Here is a 15982-nt window from a genome sequence, read left to right as displayed (position 1 = left end):
GATTTCTGTATGGATTCAATATGGAATGTTGCCTAAATGCAGAAAAAGTTGGCAATCCTACTTTACATGTTTTAAACACTTAGCTTATGTTCTTATTTTGGCCATGCATTAAATGCACAACCTTGAAAGAGCGCAGTTTGCTGACATATTTACTTTAAAGTTCACTTGAAGCGTAAATTGCTGCCTACTGGATTTCATTGTGGTGGCGTATTTCCAGCTCAAACGGGATATTGAGTAGATGACGAGGTTTTATTTTTGCGCTCCTCCTCTCATTTCTCACTCACAGCAGACTAAGTGGTTGGAGGGGCATGTTCTGCCCAAGCCGTCAAACTGACATCATCAGAGAAGGCATGCCAGAGCGGAATCAAATGATCAGATTTTCATTAAAGATTACCAAAAATATATATATATATTTCAGAGGATTAACTTGCACAGATTAATTGTTAAATTTACGACTAGCAATGTGCGCTAACAAATAAATATTGTAATTTTTGATTTCATGTTTGATTTAAAGGGATAGTTCACCCAAAAATCAGAACACAGTTTAAGATATTTTAGATTTAGTCCGAGAGCTCTCAGTCCCTCCATTGAAGCTGTGTGTACGGTATTCTGTCCATGTCCAGAAAGGTAAGAAAAACATAATCAAAGTAGTCCATGTGACATCAGAGGGTCAGTTAGAATTTTTTGAAGCATCGAAAATACAATTTGGTCCAAAAATAGCAAAAACTATGACTTTATTCATCATTGTCTTCTCTTCCGTGTCTGTTGTGAGCGAGTTCAAAACAAAGCAGTTTGTCATATCCGGTTCGCGAATGTAACCGGATCTTTTTGAACCAGTTCACCAAATCGAACTGAATCGTTTTAAACGGTTCGTGTCTCCAATACGCATTTATCCAGAAATGACTTCAACTGTTAACTTTTTTAATGTGGCTGACACTCCCTCTGAGTTCAAACAAACCAATATCACGGAGTAATTCATTTACTCAAACAGTACACTGACTGAACTGCTGTGAAGAGAGAACTGAAGATGAACACCGAGCAGAGCCAGAAAATGAACAAAAGACTGAACAATGACAATGACAGTGTTTACATATAAATATATTTTAATTTATTGCTAGGATCAACGTTGAAATTAAAAGCATAATTCATAATTGTTAAAAAATTTTGAAAATATAAAAGTTTCCAAAGTTTAATGTAGTCTGGGGTAGATCGCGTTATCTCCCTCAGACAATGGCAGCATGGAGCACAAGTTAAATCCAAAATTCTTCACTTTAATACAAGTCATAACATGAATGTACGTCAGGGGATAATGTTGAAAAATAAAGCACAATTTATAATCACGCATCATTTCTGTCTCTTTTAACCTGGGAAATCATCAGTATAACAGCCTGTGAAGAATGTGTCAGTCAAGTGACATTTACCTGAGTATATATAAACATCTTTTATCGCCAAAATTATAAATACATTAGGTCTATACATTTAGAATATATACAAGTTTTTATAACAACCTTTTAAATGATTACATCCCGGTTTGACAAAGGCTTAAGCCTAATGCCAGACTAAAGTCTGATTTGTTTCAACTGAAAGAAACTCATACTGACTGACCTTAAAATATATCAGTGCCTTTATTTTGTCTCAAAATGCATACTAGTCGTGTTTTTTTCTAAGGTAACCTTAATAAAAATTACTTAAATGTCCTACCTGAACTATATGGCCTAATCCTGGCTTAGTATAAGCCCTGTCTGGGAAACCAGGCCTCTGTCTCCAAAAATTAAGCACGTCATAATCACAAAATTAGTACGCTTTTTATAAAAAATAAAAGTTCATAATGTAGCCTAATAAGCCTAATTTACTTTTAAATAAAACTATGATTATGTTTTGTGCTCAAATGTACAGTACTGTATTGAAAGATAATTATGATATTGTAAACATACTAATGTTTTAAATTGGAATTACCTTATAACTGTGATTACATTCTAAGGTGCCACAGTGTGTTCATAATGTAATACATTTCTCCTACAATAACCAATAAAATTATGTGAAAAATTGTTATTACATTTATAAATTGTTATTACATTGTGAGCTCAAGATTTTATTAAATTTTGAGAAAATCAATACATTATGAACATTTAAGTACAATAATAATGTAATATTTATTATTACATTTTGAGATGCTTCCCACCTCCTTTAATTATTTTCCCCTGACAGTAAAACTCCCACTCTTACGCATATTCTTTTTTAACCACTTGCTATTATAGGTTTATCACTTCCTCTTTTGAGCATCAATATAAACTGGGCAGAAGAGCCTCTTGTCCTAGACTTGCTTCAACACAACTGATCTCAGCCTCAACATGTCTTTGCTCTCTTTCGTACTGCTGGCAGCTTCTGCAGTGTGCTGCTTCACAACCATCTGTGGTAAGAGTTTCTTTTATTTTACCATATTATATGGTGTTTTATAAATAGATAATAGTCTGTATATTGCTTTCAAAGTTTAAAAGTGGATCTGTTAAAATGTGCTATAATTTACTGCAGAATAATAGTGCTGTAGTCGTAATTATTATTATTATTTTGTTTTACAAATTAGCCATTTATTCTGCATTAATTATTTATTTCTTATTTATTCAACATTATTCTTTAGAGAAATATAATTCTAACTCTATGCACATGGCTTCTTTTAGCATTGCCAATGGAAGGCTTTGGTTCCAACAAGTGTCAGTGTGTGACCACCACCTCAGCCAAAATCCCAACTCGGGTGTTCCAGAGGATTGAGATCGTGCCTCCGGGAGCACACTGTCGCAAAACCGAGATCTTGTGAGTCACGATGTTTTGCCTCTACACGTTGGTGGCACACACACTTCAATCACAGACATGAGGGAAATGTGCAAAGGGGTGCATGTTTCCTCTGTTCTGACAAACCTCAGCGCTCTCAAAAATACGTAATATTATTTTCTCATTAGCCCACGCAGCTCTCAGACAAATGTCACTTATTGCCCACACATATTAAGCCGATATGTGTAAGACAGGTACATATTGTTGCATATGTTTATGAAATCTTTTTAAATTCCTTAGGATTACCAAAAAGGACAACCAAACAGTTTGCATAAACCCTGATGCACAATGGATCAACAATGTCATCTCAAAAGTAATGAGGAGGTAGGGTTTAAGTCTTAACTCCCAAAATCAAGAACGTCTAATCTAGATTTGACCTTTTTTTTTCTTTGCATTGTCTAAATGTCATCTTTTGTTTCATTTTCCTACAGTAGAAGAGCTGCAAAGGAAACTGCTGTGCCCACTGGGGCATAAATCAAAGTGAACAAGAACAACTTTCCATTTCCTACTTTTCGGTTATTCTTTTTCATTCAAACAGTCAACACAAGTGTGCTTATCGTTATGAGACCATATTTACGCAGTAACAAATTAAAAAAAGTCTGTCTACAAAACCTGTAATTATTATTTTAAAATAAAAATCTCACAACCTTCTTTCTTTAAAATGACATCTTTATTGCCTTTAGAGAGAGACTTTGACAAGTTTGTTTTACAAATGGGCCACATGTAGCACCATTTACATTTGCAAACGGAAATATTTTTTCCCCCATATCATCACCATATATGTTTATAGACTAAATAAGAGTTACAAAATGTGTATTCCTCAGTTGAGGAGAAACTGCATGAAAAAAGTCTCCAGTGATAAAGATTTATCATCACATTGGGAAATGCTCATTTTTGGATATTCTAATCGTTGTGTCTCAAGGTTCATGGCAAAACAATGCCTTACAATCAAGCAAGTCCTTCCTTAATTTGAATTTGTCATCAAACCATGTTCCCATAATAAACATTCAATGAAAGACTACTGCTATTTTCCACATGAGATCGTGACTAGTTTAAGAATACAGCTTGTTTGTCAGTCTGGATTAAAATAAGACCATTGCTAAGAGGAACTATTTCATCTTGTTCAATGGGAATTTCTGAGGAGAACATATACAAGTATCCATCAGAAAAAAAAATACTGCCACCACTAACTAGGCAGACAATTGTAATTTTCTCAACTTCTAAACAGAAAGATTTAAGATCCTGCCATTTTTTCAAAACAAATCGGCTTATCACTGCTGACCATGACATGTTTTAATAACAACATTATATCTGGATCATGTCCACTTTAGGAGTCATCGTGTCTCTCTGGTGAAGAGAAGAGATGGACAGATGAATGGATGAGTGGATGGAAGGGCACTGGGATGGATGCTGGTGCTGGCTCACTCTGTAAGCGTCTTGCTTTCACAGGCAGTACTGCTGTAGAAAAGATGGTTCAGACTAGGCACAGTTTTGATAAAAGAGGAATGCTCTACTTATCAATCAGTTTGCAAAAGTGACAAAAAAGCGAAAGCACTCATGATCATAAGGCATTCCAATTTTAGAAATGATGCAATGTCAAAAATGTTTTTTGCCGACTAAAAAACCTAATCAAAAATGTCATTACATTTAACAGGGATGGGAGTCAATCAGTGTGGTTATTTGTTTTCTAAGGTCTAATGGCAGTTATAAGTAACATGCAGCACACATAATCCAACACTTAACAGTCCACTTCAGCAACTCTGACCTTTCCTTCTGAAATGTTTAACTCAGACAAGCTCAACACAGAACAAGGCACAGTCTCCCGAAGCATGTTAGAAAAGCTATAACTTTGTCCAAATAGACATACGTGACCCTGGATGTGTTGAACATGCAAGTAGTATAAACAACCAGTTCTCCTCATAGGTTAAACATCATAAATGCTGCAGAATTTTAACTCAAGAAGCTTTAAGCATTAAACATTTTGATGGCTGCTAGCTTGAACAAAGGACTTTCGGTTTATTGAAGTCAGAATTCATGCAGGGAAATGTTTCCACAGTAGTCATGTGACAGACAACAACACTAATGCCACTGACATCAAATAAACGCTTTAGAATATGTATACGTTTTTGCCCAAATTCAGATAAAGTCTGCAATGCACTACACAACGTTTGCCCAGATTTACAGTGTTGACAAATTGACACTAGCTGCCTATGTCAGAACAAATGCAGATTTGAGTTGACAGATTTCACAGAAAATCACATGGTGTATGATGGGCACAGACTTTTTTTGTTGTTGTTTTCGGACTATGACTTTGTCCAACCTGAGCATATCAGTAATTTCGGAGCCAATTTTTCAACACATATTGATTTAATTTGGTTTTGCTTCTCTAGTCTTGCATAGCCAGACCTTCAAAACTGATGATAGAAGGTCTGGGAAGTGGCCAAGGACCGCCCAAGAGGCCATATGACTGACAGGTAAAGGAACCAATCACGTTTCGTTTTGTGTCCGGTCATGTTAAGGGGCATGGAAATGTCCCCACAGTAACAGACCAGTGTTTAAAACTGTTGAACCAATTTTATAGTCTATGCGAACTTGACATATTTCACATACTTTTGAAAACCTAGCATTTAGTTGTTCCTGATTAGCAGCCATTGTCTCAGTTGTAAATATGATGGCTTTGTGCTTCCATGAGGGGGTTTGGCGCCACGGCATCTTTTTTTCCAGGTGGAACGTTAAAGAACGCTCCACACGTGTGTCACCGAAATTCTGTAGAATTCAATCAATCTGATGATGACTTCGAAACTCCTGAAGTGTTTCTAATTTTGTGTGCCATATGTATCAGACATTCACTCAATACCTGAAGCTGAGACTATGCATCTTCTAACATTAGCTATGTTTTCTTTCAAAGTTACGAATTAAACTTGTGCGCAAATTTGGAATATTGAATAAAACATAAATCACAGAATAGGCCTAAAGTATTGTTTCCATTCAGGGAGTTGAATATAACAAAATCGTCACTTCCTGATTATTAAGTTGCGCTAAATATCACAAAGGCACTGTATATAATTATGATTTTTTTATATACAATAAATTGTATACAACTTAGAGCATGCAGACATAATACGGTCATGTTATCTTATTTTCGGAGGCTGCTGTTTGGGAGCGCAGTTCTAGGAGTTAATTATAATGAAGCAGTTTGACTAGACTTTCCTCAAGCATTTTAGAATGGCAAAACTAGCATTTCAGATGCTGTGCAATGAAATCGGTCTGTTGGTTGGTCCAGTTGCTGTCCTATTGCAAAGTCACGTGTCTTTTTTGATGTGCATTGAGGAATTTATTTGGTAAAAGTGTTTTTTGGTTTATGTGCATGTTTTCTCACTGTATAAGAAATGTATGTGACATAATTGAGCGAGTACAAGTTTTATGCACATTCTTAGAATTTATGTGCATCTTGCCATTTTAACCCTTTTTTATGCAATATCCCAAAATGTGCATTAAAATAGGTGATTGGAAACATAGCTAATGCCACGTTTCTGCATGAGTTTGTTTTGTTCGGAAGAACACGAGTTTATTTGTTAAAAATGTGTTTCAGTTTTAAAAGTTGTGAAGTGTATTACAGCTTTTAGAGAAATTTAGCAAATGATTATGTCTTGCCAACCTTGAAAACCATAAAAACGTAGATATAACAATGAGAAAGGCCTCTAACTATGTAAATGCTCTTAGTTGTGCCAAACAAATAAAATGACATTTTTTGTCATTTCTCTTCTCCAACAAAACACAAAATGACATTTCTAAACATAAATTAACATTCATTCTGTACCAATGCAGCTGACAATCCATTACCACTGAAACAAATACGAAACAACTGGACTAAGCTGAATTAGCCTGAATTATAGTTAAAGACAAAGTTCACCTCAAAATTAAAAAATAAAGGCATAGAGTTTTGAGTCATTTTTGGGTGAACTATGCCTTAAACTCTTAAGTAGTCTTCTGTAGCAATTATAAATTGTCTCAATAATGTCAATCACCTGCCATTCAGATATTGTTTGGAGACGCTTGCTGGCATGATGACATCACTGAGGCAGGGAGTGATGAGTATATTGTTTAAATATACATCAGTATGGTAATGTGATTTAGATGCCAATGCAAGCAGCAAGAGAAAACAGCACAGCTGGGTTATAATCAGTAGGGCTGGGATCCTCTTTAATAGTGTACATTTTGGACTTAAAGACAAGTTTGCATAATACTTTACATTGCACTATTAATAATTTTCAATTAATAACACATTGTTGAAAATTCCAACCTTACTACAGCTTTTCAGTTTATAATCCTTAATGCAAATCCATCCTGCAGTAATGTTAAATGGGGGAACTTGAATTTGTAATGCACAGGATGCGGTCACTACTATAATATTTGATGTAGCACAATAAAGAGAAAAATGTGTTTTTTTTTGTACTGGGAAATTTCCGAATTTGAATGGCATCATAAATATTTAAAGACACTGAAGGGGAATTTAAAAGAGGATGCTGATTGAATCAAAGTTTTTGTAACACTCGTGCTGACATTGTTATGCTACATGATCGGCCTTCCCTTAAGTTACACATTCCTAGCATCCAAATAACTGACACATGGCTTATACAATCTCACATTTAAATTCAGACAAACAGATGGATTTCCCTGAAAGCAGCGTTTGTTTGGTACCAAACAGAGAATCCCAACCCTAATTTGGTATTGAGCTTTTGTTTTCAGGTTGGAAAACATAATAATAAGATCATATAATCCTGTGCAAAGGTTAAAAAGGAACAAAGTTGGTGAGTACTTCACTCCTTAATGTGTGTGCCTATATTTGTAGGGGCTCATCATAGGGGTTCGTCCATGGTTTGGGGATTTAGATGAGTAGGGGAAGCGGGGCTGCACTACCTGTGGACAGGCAGATGCAACCCGTTGATGGGGGGTAAGGGCGGTTGGTACTCCAGCTGAGCCAGGAGGGAAAAGTGGTCGGAAGGGATGTGTGGGTGGGGGCAGCCCGTTATGTTGTTGTCCTTCAGCCACTGAGTCTCCAGTGGACCCAGAACGCCCAGAACACGCATGTGTGTCTTAGAGAAGAAAATGTAGTCAATCACACCCTACAAAAAAGGAGAAAGCATGTTTTAAAAGGGAGTACATAAAAATCGGTGACAATAATTTAAATTCAGGAGCCAGCAGCAGCCTTATAGATCACAGGTTTCTGTGCAATTCAATAAGGAAGAATGTTACCGTTCACTAAAATTGTGAAACCTAAATATCTCCTGACCTTGAAGTCATAGGTGTAGTTGGTGTAGGGCATGAGATTCCCCTCATAGGCACTCTTCAGCAGGAAACTGTGCGTGATACTGCCATCAGGCTTGCCATTTTTACTGTTGCAACTGAAGTTGGTTATACAATCGCTGTAACGCAGTTCCTTAAAGTCTTTGTGATTTTCTGCAACTCCACCATTACTCAGATACTCCACCACACCTGTGAAGAAGACAACAGCTTCATGAGGAATCAGAGGCAAAAATCTCAACAATATTAAAAAAAGTCAATATTTCTCTTAAATTGACATTAAAGGGTAATTCAAGTGAGTTCTCCATTTCCTCTAACTATTTATCCTTAGTAAACATTGCTCACCAGAGTCTGGGAGAGAGTTGAGGTCAGCGCACAGGACGATAGGGATGGAGCTGGTGTCTGACGTGGGTGATGCAGAGTTGATGGATTCCGATGCTCTCTCAGCGATGCTCTTTAGCTCAGACAGGAACATCATTGTCTGGATGAGCTTCACATCGGAGTACTCCGGATCCCAGTGCATGTGGGCATTAGCTACCAGCAGGAGCTGTTTCTCTGAAGGCTGCTTTAAACCTGCATTATAACACCAGTAAAATGAATGGGAGTTGTAGCATCTAAATAAGATATTTTGCTCCCAGTTCAGAGGAAGTCAAAAGCCAAATATAAACAGTAAACTCTGTTTGCAAAGTGTAATCAATATCGCAATCTTTTGAAAATGCAACAATAATGTAGATTGATTTTTTTTTTGGGGGGGGGGGGGGGGGGGGGTATGCTGAGAAAGAAGAAATAATGCAGATAAATAAAAATAAAGTCATCAAAATATGTGTATGCTCATAAAAAGTATTCAGCTGTATTGAGTCATCATGAAGTAAATAGAAAGTACATTATCACTGAAATCCAACCTAATACTGAATTCAACCATAGAAGTTCATTTTATTTATCAGAGCATCACATTACTTATGACTAACTTGGCTTACAAAATTTTGTCAGATATAAATATTATTTTTTTCATTTGCTACTGAATGCTACTGATGTTATTTTCAATATCCAACAATTTCCTAACTTGCCACACACAACAAAATGTAAAAAATACAATGTCATGAATAAATATCTTCTATGTTGAATAATTTTAAGGGTCAAACTTAATTCTACTGAAATATAATCTATTGTACAGTTCTGAATGAATTATTGTAATTCATTTCCAGAGACAGTAGTTATTCTCCACCTTCAATACCATGACTGAGGTGAGACCCTTGAGTAAGGCACCGAACCTCCAACTGTTCCCCGGACACCACAGAATAGACTGCCCTCTGCTCCACAAATGCTGAGCACAAATTCAGAGTATGGGACACCATACTTGGCCACATGTCCAGTCACTTTCACTTTTTTACTGTCCTCTCATGTAAACATTTCTAATGTAGTGATTTATTGCCATCTACAGGACAAATCTAAATAGATGGTGTGTCCATGAAGAACAGGAAACCTAAATTGAGCTATTTCAATGTTCACATTCATCACTCAGGGTCCTTACCGCTAGCAAACAAGTCTTTCTTCACTTCCAACAGGACAGCTACTCCGATGTTATCTTTGGTCATGACTCTGTTTAGCATAACCTCCGAACCCTCTGAGTTTGCCATGGCAACCTGATTGAACTCCACTGTGTGTTTCTGCACCAGAGCAAATCTAGAATGTAAAAAAGTGCAATAGATGAGCTTAATATAATTTCACTTTAAAGGGGTCTTTTTGTATTATTTTACTCTTTTCTCTGAGGTCCACTTATAATGTGATCAAGGGTCACAATCAAAAAACATAATTTAGAGGTAATAGGCTTTTTTTCTGTCCTGTTTTGTTGAACAAAGGACTAAGTTCTTACTGACATGGTCTGGAACTTTATTCAAAATAAAGTAAATCAAATAAAGTTGATAATTTCTGTCATTTACCATCTATGTGTGTGAATCTGTGGGCGGGGCTAAACATGCAGTGATGTAGAACAGGCGTTGATCTACTTCTGAGGAGGTGGTGTTTAGCCACACTATTAGTTAACAGTGACACATTCCAACCTGTCATTTTTTTTGGCAGACTGGCTTCAATATATGCTTTTTTTAGACTAATTAGAAATATTTGAGTTCTGAAACTTACAGAATGCTTTTATAGCACAATGACCTCTTATATATATATGTATAAATAAAAATAATAAATAAATAATAAAATAATATATATATTTCAAGGGAATTTTGATTTCTCCGTTCATAACCCTTTTAAACCTTGTAGGAAGATAGAAAATAATTCTCACTTGTCGGTCTTGAAGAAGACAGCACAGCCATCCACATGTTTCCGCTCCTGTTCTGACATGAGTTTGGCACGAGACTTTGGACAGAAATAGCCATCATATCCACGTTCTTTCAGTGTTTCCAGAAAGAAAGTGTAGTACTGCTCTGTTTCCACCTCCTGCACATGAATGAGCATTAGAGCAAAGTATAAAACACTGCTGATATTAAAACCACACACACGCCACATGAAATGTATTGTTACACATAATAACTAAGCTTCATTTTTTGTGTAAAGATATAACTATATACTTATTTATCATATTGGAAGTTACATGAGGCATGAGAGGTAGTTATTGGAAAGTTAAACTATAATAATATTTTGCAGTATTATGTTTACTGTATTTTGATCAAATAAAAGCAGCCTTGGTGAGAATAAGAGAGTACTTTAAAAGATTTTACCATACCAATTCAAAACTTTTAAATGGTAAGTGTACACATTTCTAATTGTGTTTGAGATTTCCTTTTTCATTCTGAAACGGGAGCTTCATACCTGCAGGCTAATGATGTCAGCATCACAGTTAGTGATCTCCTCCATGATGCCCTTCTTCCTGTACTCCCAGTTAAGGGCCCATGAGGGACAGTAGCCATACAACTGTCTTGTTGCATACTTGTCGCACAGTACGTTGTAGCACATTACTGTGAACACAGCTTGAGGACACAAAAATTTTCTATTAGCCTTGCTCCTTGATAATTCATCATTTTTAAAAGCCAGTGACAGGATGCTAGCAGTATGTACCTGTGGGCATCATTTGGTCTCGCTCCCTCAAAGTGATCCAAGGTCTTTGGGGGAGTTGTTCTGGGTGGACTTATATTGGGAGGGGGAAATTAAATTAATAACTTATCTGTATAGTGTTAATAAGCAGCTATGTACCTCTTTCCATTATTACCTGCAAGATTGTCAAGCATGTAATTTAACAATTTCCTTGTTCCATCAGGCTCCTGATACAGGTTGAGTATATCTTGGGACAATGGATTACCTGGGAAAGAAATATTGTTCTCAGGCCTAATAAAACAAAATTGCATGCTTGTTCTGCATAATATAAAACAACATTGGATTGAAAAAAAAAAAAAATCTTTACCTTTGAGTCCAAGGGTTTGCAACTGGAACAACCGACCAAGCTCATAAGGCAAAACTCGTAAACAATTGTTGTTCAAAAGCAATTCCCTAAAAAAAAAAAAAATTAAAAACCAACACACATAAAGAAATAAACAAATGTGACAATAAAAAAAGATGTCTGTTTAGTATAACAAATAAATAAAATAAAATCACTTAAAGTGAACAAAAAGGCATAAACTATTGATAAGTCCAGTTGAGTCACATCCTAATTATTTATTAATTTATATATTCTGTCTTTCTGGTCTTTTAATGTTTTGTTGTAAAAGGAAAAATAATAATGGCACTTTATTATCTGTAATAATGCTGAAAGGCCAATAGAACTGTTTTACTGAACTTCATTCTGATGGGAATCTGTCTGTTTTGTTGCATACCTGAGAGTCACCATGTTGCCGAGTTCTGCTGGCAGGCTGCGCAGTTTGTTGGAGGACAGGTTTAGGTAGACGAGATGGGGTAGCTTTGCGATTTCAGCAGGAAGCCGGCTCAGGTTGTTGTTGTTGATGTGGAGAGCAGTCAGATGGGTCAGCGTCCATAGTGAGCTGCTTAGACTTCTGACCCGCCCTGTACCACAAAATCACAGACAGAGTAAACTGTTTTCTACAAATGTCCCAAAGAACACACATACTGATAAGTACATCACTTTTGGATAAAAGAAAATATAAGTAGGCTTTCACGTTCACCTATTTATTCATTAATTACTCTCATGTCAGTGTACTGTACCCTCCATAAAAATAAAAATTATGAGTTGCGCCAAAGAGTCAACTGAGGAATTATATCTAACCAGAAATCTCCAACTCGGTCCAGTGTGACTTCTTCCCACTGGCTGCTTCCTCGGCTGACATGATGGTATATAATCTGCGTGGGTCTGGAGGATCATATTTTTCCTTTGGCATGCCTGTTAATCTGAAAATACAAAGAAAACGATCAATTAGTCACCATTTCTCTTTGCTACAATATGTCATTAATCTTTTTTTATATTTTTGTAAGAAATCATCATAAACTGAGAGAAAGTTGAAAGCCTGATCTATGAGCCAGCTTGCATTATAATTGTAATTGTAGTGGTCAGTTCAGGACTCAGTGACTCTAAGGCCTCAGATCAAGCCAGGTCACCCTTTGACAAACTGACATTATGTAAACATCATGTATAGTAAATCAGACAATAAACCAACAACTGCACTTCAACTTGTGCAAAGTAAAAACTTTCTTTATTATTATTATTATTATTTTTTACATCAGTAAGGATTACTTAAGTTGAATTTAAAATAAAGCTAAATAAAATGAATGCATAGGTACCAAGTGAAGCAGTAAAATATAAAAATATAATCTGTAGTTTTTTTGAGATTGTTAAGAAGTCTCTTATGCTCATCAAGGCTACATTTATTTAATCAAAAATACAGTTAGAAAAAAACATAATATAAGTATTATTATAATTTTAAATAGTTGTTTGTTTACTATTTAAATATATTTTTAAATGCAATTCATCCCAGTCTACAAAGCTACATTTTCAGCAGCCATTACCATCTTTAATTTTGGAAATCATTATAATAAGCTGCTCGAGAACTACTTCTTACCATTATCAGTGTAAGATTTGTGCGGTTTAATATTTTTTTTGAAAACTGTGATACATTTTCATGAACATTCTTTGAAAAATATAAAGTTTAAAAGAATAGCATTTACATTAAATAAAACATTTTATAATAATTATAAATCCCTTTACTGTCACTTTTAATCATTTAATGCACTCTTGCTGAATAAAAGTATTCATTTCTTCAGATAAATAAAATAAAATAATAAAAATAATAAAATAAAATACTTCTGATCAATATTGTATGTTCTAGATAACAGGCCAACATGTGAGATCCTGAGTGCTTACTGAGAGACAGACAGCTGATGTTTACGCTGTTACATTGAACTGTTTGAGTAGATGATATCTCTGATGCCGAGCCAAAACATTATGGAGTCTAGGGCACTGACAGAGTTTAACTCAGTTGAACTTTGGAGACGTTACAATAGTTTTGTGTGCGTTTAAATCAATCCCTTTCGGCTGTAAAAGATGAAAGCAAAATGGCACTTTCACATAACAGACTATTAATAGGCAAAATCACCAGCGAGAGCTTTTAAACAGACGAGACGACTGCCCTTATTTGCCTTGTATAGACAGAACATGCGGTGCGCTGTAATCATTCAGTCACAGCTGTTACATACACAAGAGCACACTGCCAAAGAGCTGTTCGGGTACAACATATCATGCTTCTCAATTATAGCTTGTAAATGTTTTCTTACATGCAGTACTTCAGGCACTTTATTAATTCAGCTGGTCTTTGGACTAGATTTCATATTCATATTAGTGTATATATCAGACCATCATTCAGCACAGCAACCGTACGTCTTAACTCTAATCAACATTGTACATTTGTGACCCTGGACCACAAAACCAGTCTGTAGCACGGGTATATTTGTAGCAATAGTCAACAATACATTCTGTGGGTCAAAATGATTGATTTTTCTTTTATGCCGAAAATTATTACGATATTAAGGAAAAATAATATTCCATGAAGATATTTAATACATTTCCTACTATAAATATATCAAAACTAATTTTTTTGATCAGTGCATTGCTCAAAACTTAATTTGGACGTCTTTAAATATGATTTTCTCAATATTTTGTTTTTTTTTTGCACCCTCAGATTCCAGATTTTCAAATAGTTGCATCTCCAAATATCGTCCTAACCTTACAAACTGTATATCAAGTAAAAGCTTATTTATTCAGCTTTCAGATTAGGTAAAAGTCTTAATTTAAAAAAAAGACCATTACGACCGGTCCAGTGTCACCTTTCTGCTGTTTTATTTGTATTTATTTATGTATAGGTGTTGGATTTTTCATGTTGTATATATAATTCTATATATTGTATATTAAGAAAATTAAGTATACATTATGTGTATACTGAGTTCAATGTGTGTATTATGAATTTTGTGCTCTTTATCTGTCACTAAACCCCTGTGTATTTGGTCATGTGACAATAAAAGTGATTTGACTGAACGCCACGGCGCATACGCAAACGATAAGGACAGCCGAGGCGTTACGTAACACGCTCTTTGAAGTTACCAAGTAACTTCTACTTATAAAACAAACACACGTTCCGAGCTGAACCCAACTTGGATTTAATGTTCAAAACGCCTTGAAAAACACCGCGTTGTTTCGCGTTACAGTTAAAAGCGTGTCAACGACCTAGTGCAGTTGTCAACTACTCCAATAACGATGTTTGTGTTATGTAAGACTATTATTATTAGCTATTCTTGCTTTGTCAGGGAATGCACAAAGTTGAGTTTGGTTGGTGAGCTGTCAAGCACAACATGAAAAGCAGGAGCAGATCTGGCCGTGCCACCAGATCAGACGTTCATCTTCATCGCCAAATACGGTCATCTATTAATCAGGATAAACTATGTGTTGTGTAATGGGCTGAAACACGGTTATCTCGTGTTTATTTAGTTACAGCACACACCGTCTCCTTAGCCGATCCTCTGGAAGTAGAGCTGGTGACGGCGTGCGTATTTGACACCCAAAGATATCAAGAACGCAAAAACAACACACCGGAATGCAGTACGTGTGGTCTTACCTGCATTCGGGAGGTGGGAGAGGAACTGCTGGTGTGATATGATCAGAGACATACAGACAAGCTGCGACCGATCCTCATCCTGAGACTCGGGCAGAAGGAAGGACAACACTCTGAGCTTCCGCTCCAGTCTACAGTCCCCTTAACCAACGATAAGAAGTCCGACTCGTTTACGCGAATCGGTTCTTTTGAACAGGCAGTTTTTAAAAAGCGATTCAAACAACAGATTTCGCTGTTATTTTACGCCATTACGCAGTTGCGTCACTTGGCCCCTGACGTCGCACAACATTTTATTAAAAACATTCCATAAAGTCACAACATGTTGGCAGTTGGATGTTAGTTCTATTAATAAGGGTGTTTGTAATTTTATGTATTCTAGTTCAGTTAGCTGCAGCCATGATTCAGCTTACAAAAAAACCCATAAAACATTTGGAACTTAAATTTACATTTTCATTAAACAATACTTAATTCAGAGTAGATAGGTGAATCGAGATCCACTACCGGTTCAATTCGTTTCGTAAACGAACAGCTCGGAACGGTTTGGCGAACCGGCTCAATCAATTCATAAAAACATCCGACTCAAAGAACGATTCTTTAAATTTTAGTCTGAAATATGGCTTGAAGTGGAGAACACTGTGCTCTTGTAAAAATACGATACAGCTTTGTTTTAATATAGTATGCCTTCAAACGTATAGGTAATATGATTATTCTTATGGGGAATTATCTATTTAAACATGCAAGGTTGAATTTATAACAGAACTTATTACTGCATTTTTACCTTTAGCTTGCAA

At 35.9% G+C, this 15982-nt stretch overlaps 2 protein-coding genes across 3 annotated transcripts; one reads left to right on the top strand and one right to left on the bottom strand.

Moving 5' to 3' along the window:
* The first annotated feature begins 2261 nt into the window (after positions 1-2261).
* On the top strand, positions 2262-3480 carry LOC132141130 (C-X-C motif chemokine 2-like). Its single transcript, XM_059550385.1, has 4 exons — positions 2262-2415; positions 2679-2811; positions 3070-3153; positions 3261-3480. Exons 1-4 carry the CDS (start codon positions 2352-2354, stop codon positions 3301-3303), a joined length of 324 nt encoding a protein of 107 aa, XP_059406368.1. The 5' UTR covers positions 2262-2351; the 3' UTR covers positions 3304-3480.
* Positions 3478-15356, bottom strand: LOC132141129 (CCR4-NOT transcription complex subunit 6-like). 2 transcript variants are annotated; one of them, XM_059550383.1, is made up of 13 exons: positions 15195-15356; positions 12359-12480; positions 11952-12138; positions 11543-11628; positions 11351-11440; positions 11200-11268; positions 10954-11111; positions 10427-10581; positions 9665-9816; positions 8479-8706; positions 8123-8325; positions 7750-7955; positions 3478-4287 (listed from the first exon to the last, which is right to left on the bottom strand). In XM_059550383.1, the coding sequence occupies exons 2-13, from the start codon at positions 12468-12470 to the stop codon at positions 4251-4253; spliced, it is 1683 nt and encodes a 560-aa protein (XP_059406366.1). In that variant the 5' UTR covers positions 12471-12480; positions 15195-15356; the 3' UTR covers positions 3478-4250. The 2 variants fall into 2 exon arrangements, with proteins under 2 accessions (XP_059406366.1, XP_059406367.1); XM_059550384.1 differs by having other exon boundaries at positions 3478-4284.
* Positions 15357-15982: the final 626 nt, after the last annotated feature.

Source organism: Carassius carassius, chromosome 5 (assembly GCF_963082965.1).
Source record: "Carassius carassius chromosome 5, fCarCar2.1, whole genome shotgun sequence".
NCBI lineage: Eukaryota > Metazoa > Chordata > Actinopteri > Cypriniformes > Cyprinidae > Carassius > Carassius carassius.
Note: the sequence above shows the minus strand (reverse complement) of the source record. Positions and strands in the feature narration are given on the sequence as shown.

What these genes read in the sequence shown, in the direction of transcription:
- LOC132141130 (XM_059550385.1), top strand. Translation starts at nt 2,352, where the DNA reads ATGTCTTTGCTCTCTTTCGTACTGCTGGCAGCTTCTGCAGTGTGCTGC. An exon ending in TGTCGCAAAACCGAGATCTT is followed by an intron (nt 2,812 to 3,069) that starts GTGAGTCACGAT and finishes TAAATTCCTTAG; the next exon opens with GATTACCAAAAAGGACAACC. An exon ending in ATCTCAAAAGTAATGAGGAG is followed by an intron (nt 3,154 to 3,260) that starts GTAGGGTTTAAG and finishes ATTTTCCTACAG; the next exon opens with TAGAAGAGCTGCAAAGGAAA.
- LOC132141129 (XM_059550383.1), bottom strand. Translation starts at nt 12,470, where the DNA reads ATGCCAAAGGAAAAATATGATCCTCCAGACCCACGCAGATTATATACC. An exon ending in CATGCTTGACAATCTTGCAG is followed by an intron (nt 11,269 to 11,350) that starts GTAATAATGGAA and finishes TCCCAATATAAG; the next exon opens with TCCACCCAGAACAACTCCCC. An exon ending in CTGACATCATTAGCCTGCAG is followed by an intron (nt 10,582 to 10,953) that starts GTATGAAGCTCC and finishes ATTCATGTGCAG; the next exon opens with GAGGTGGAAACAGAGCAGTA.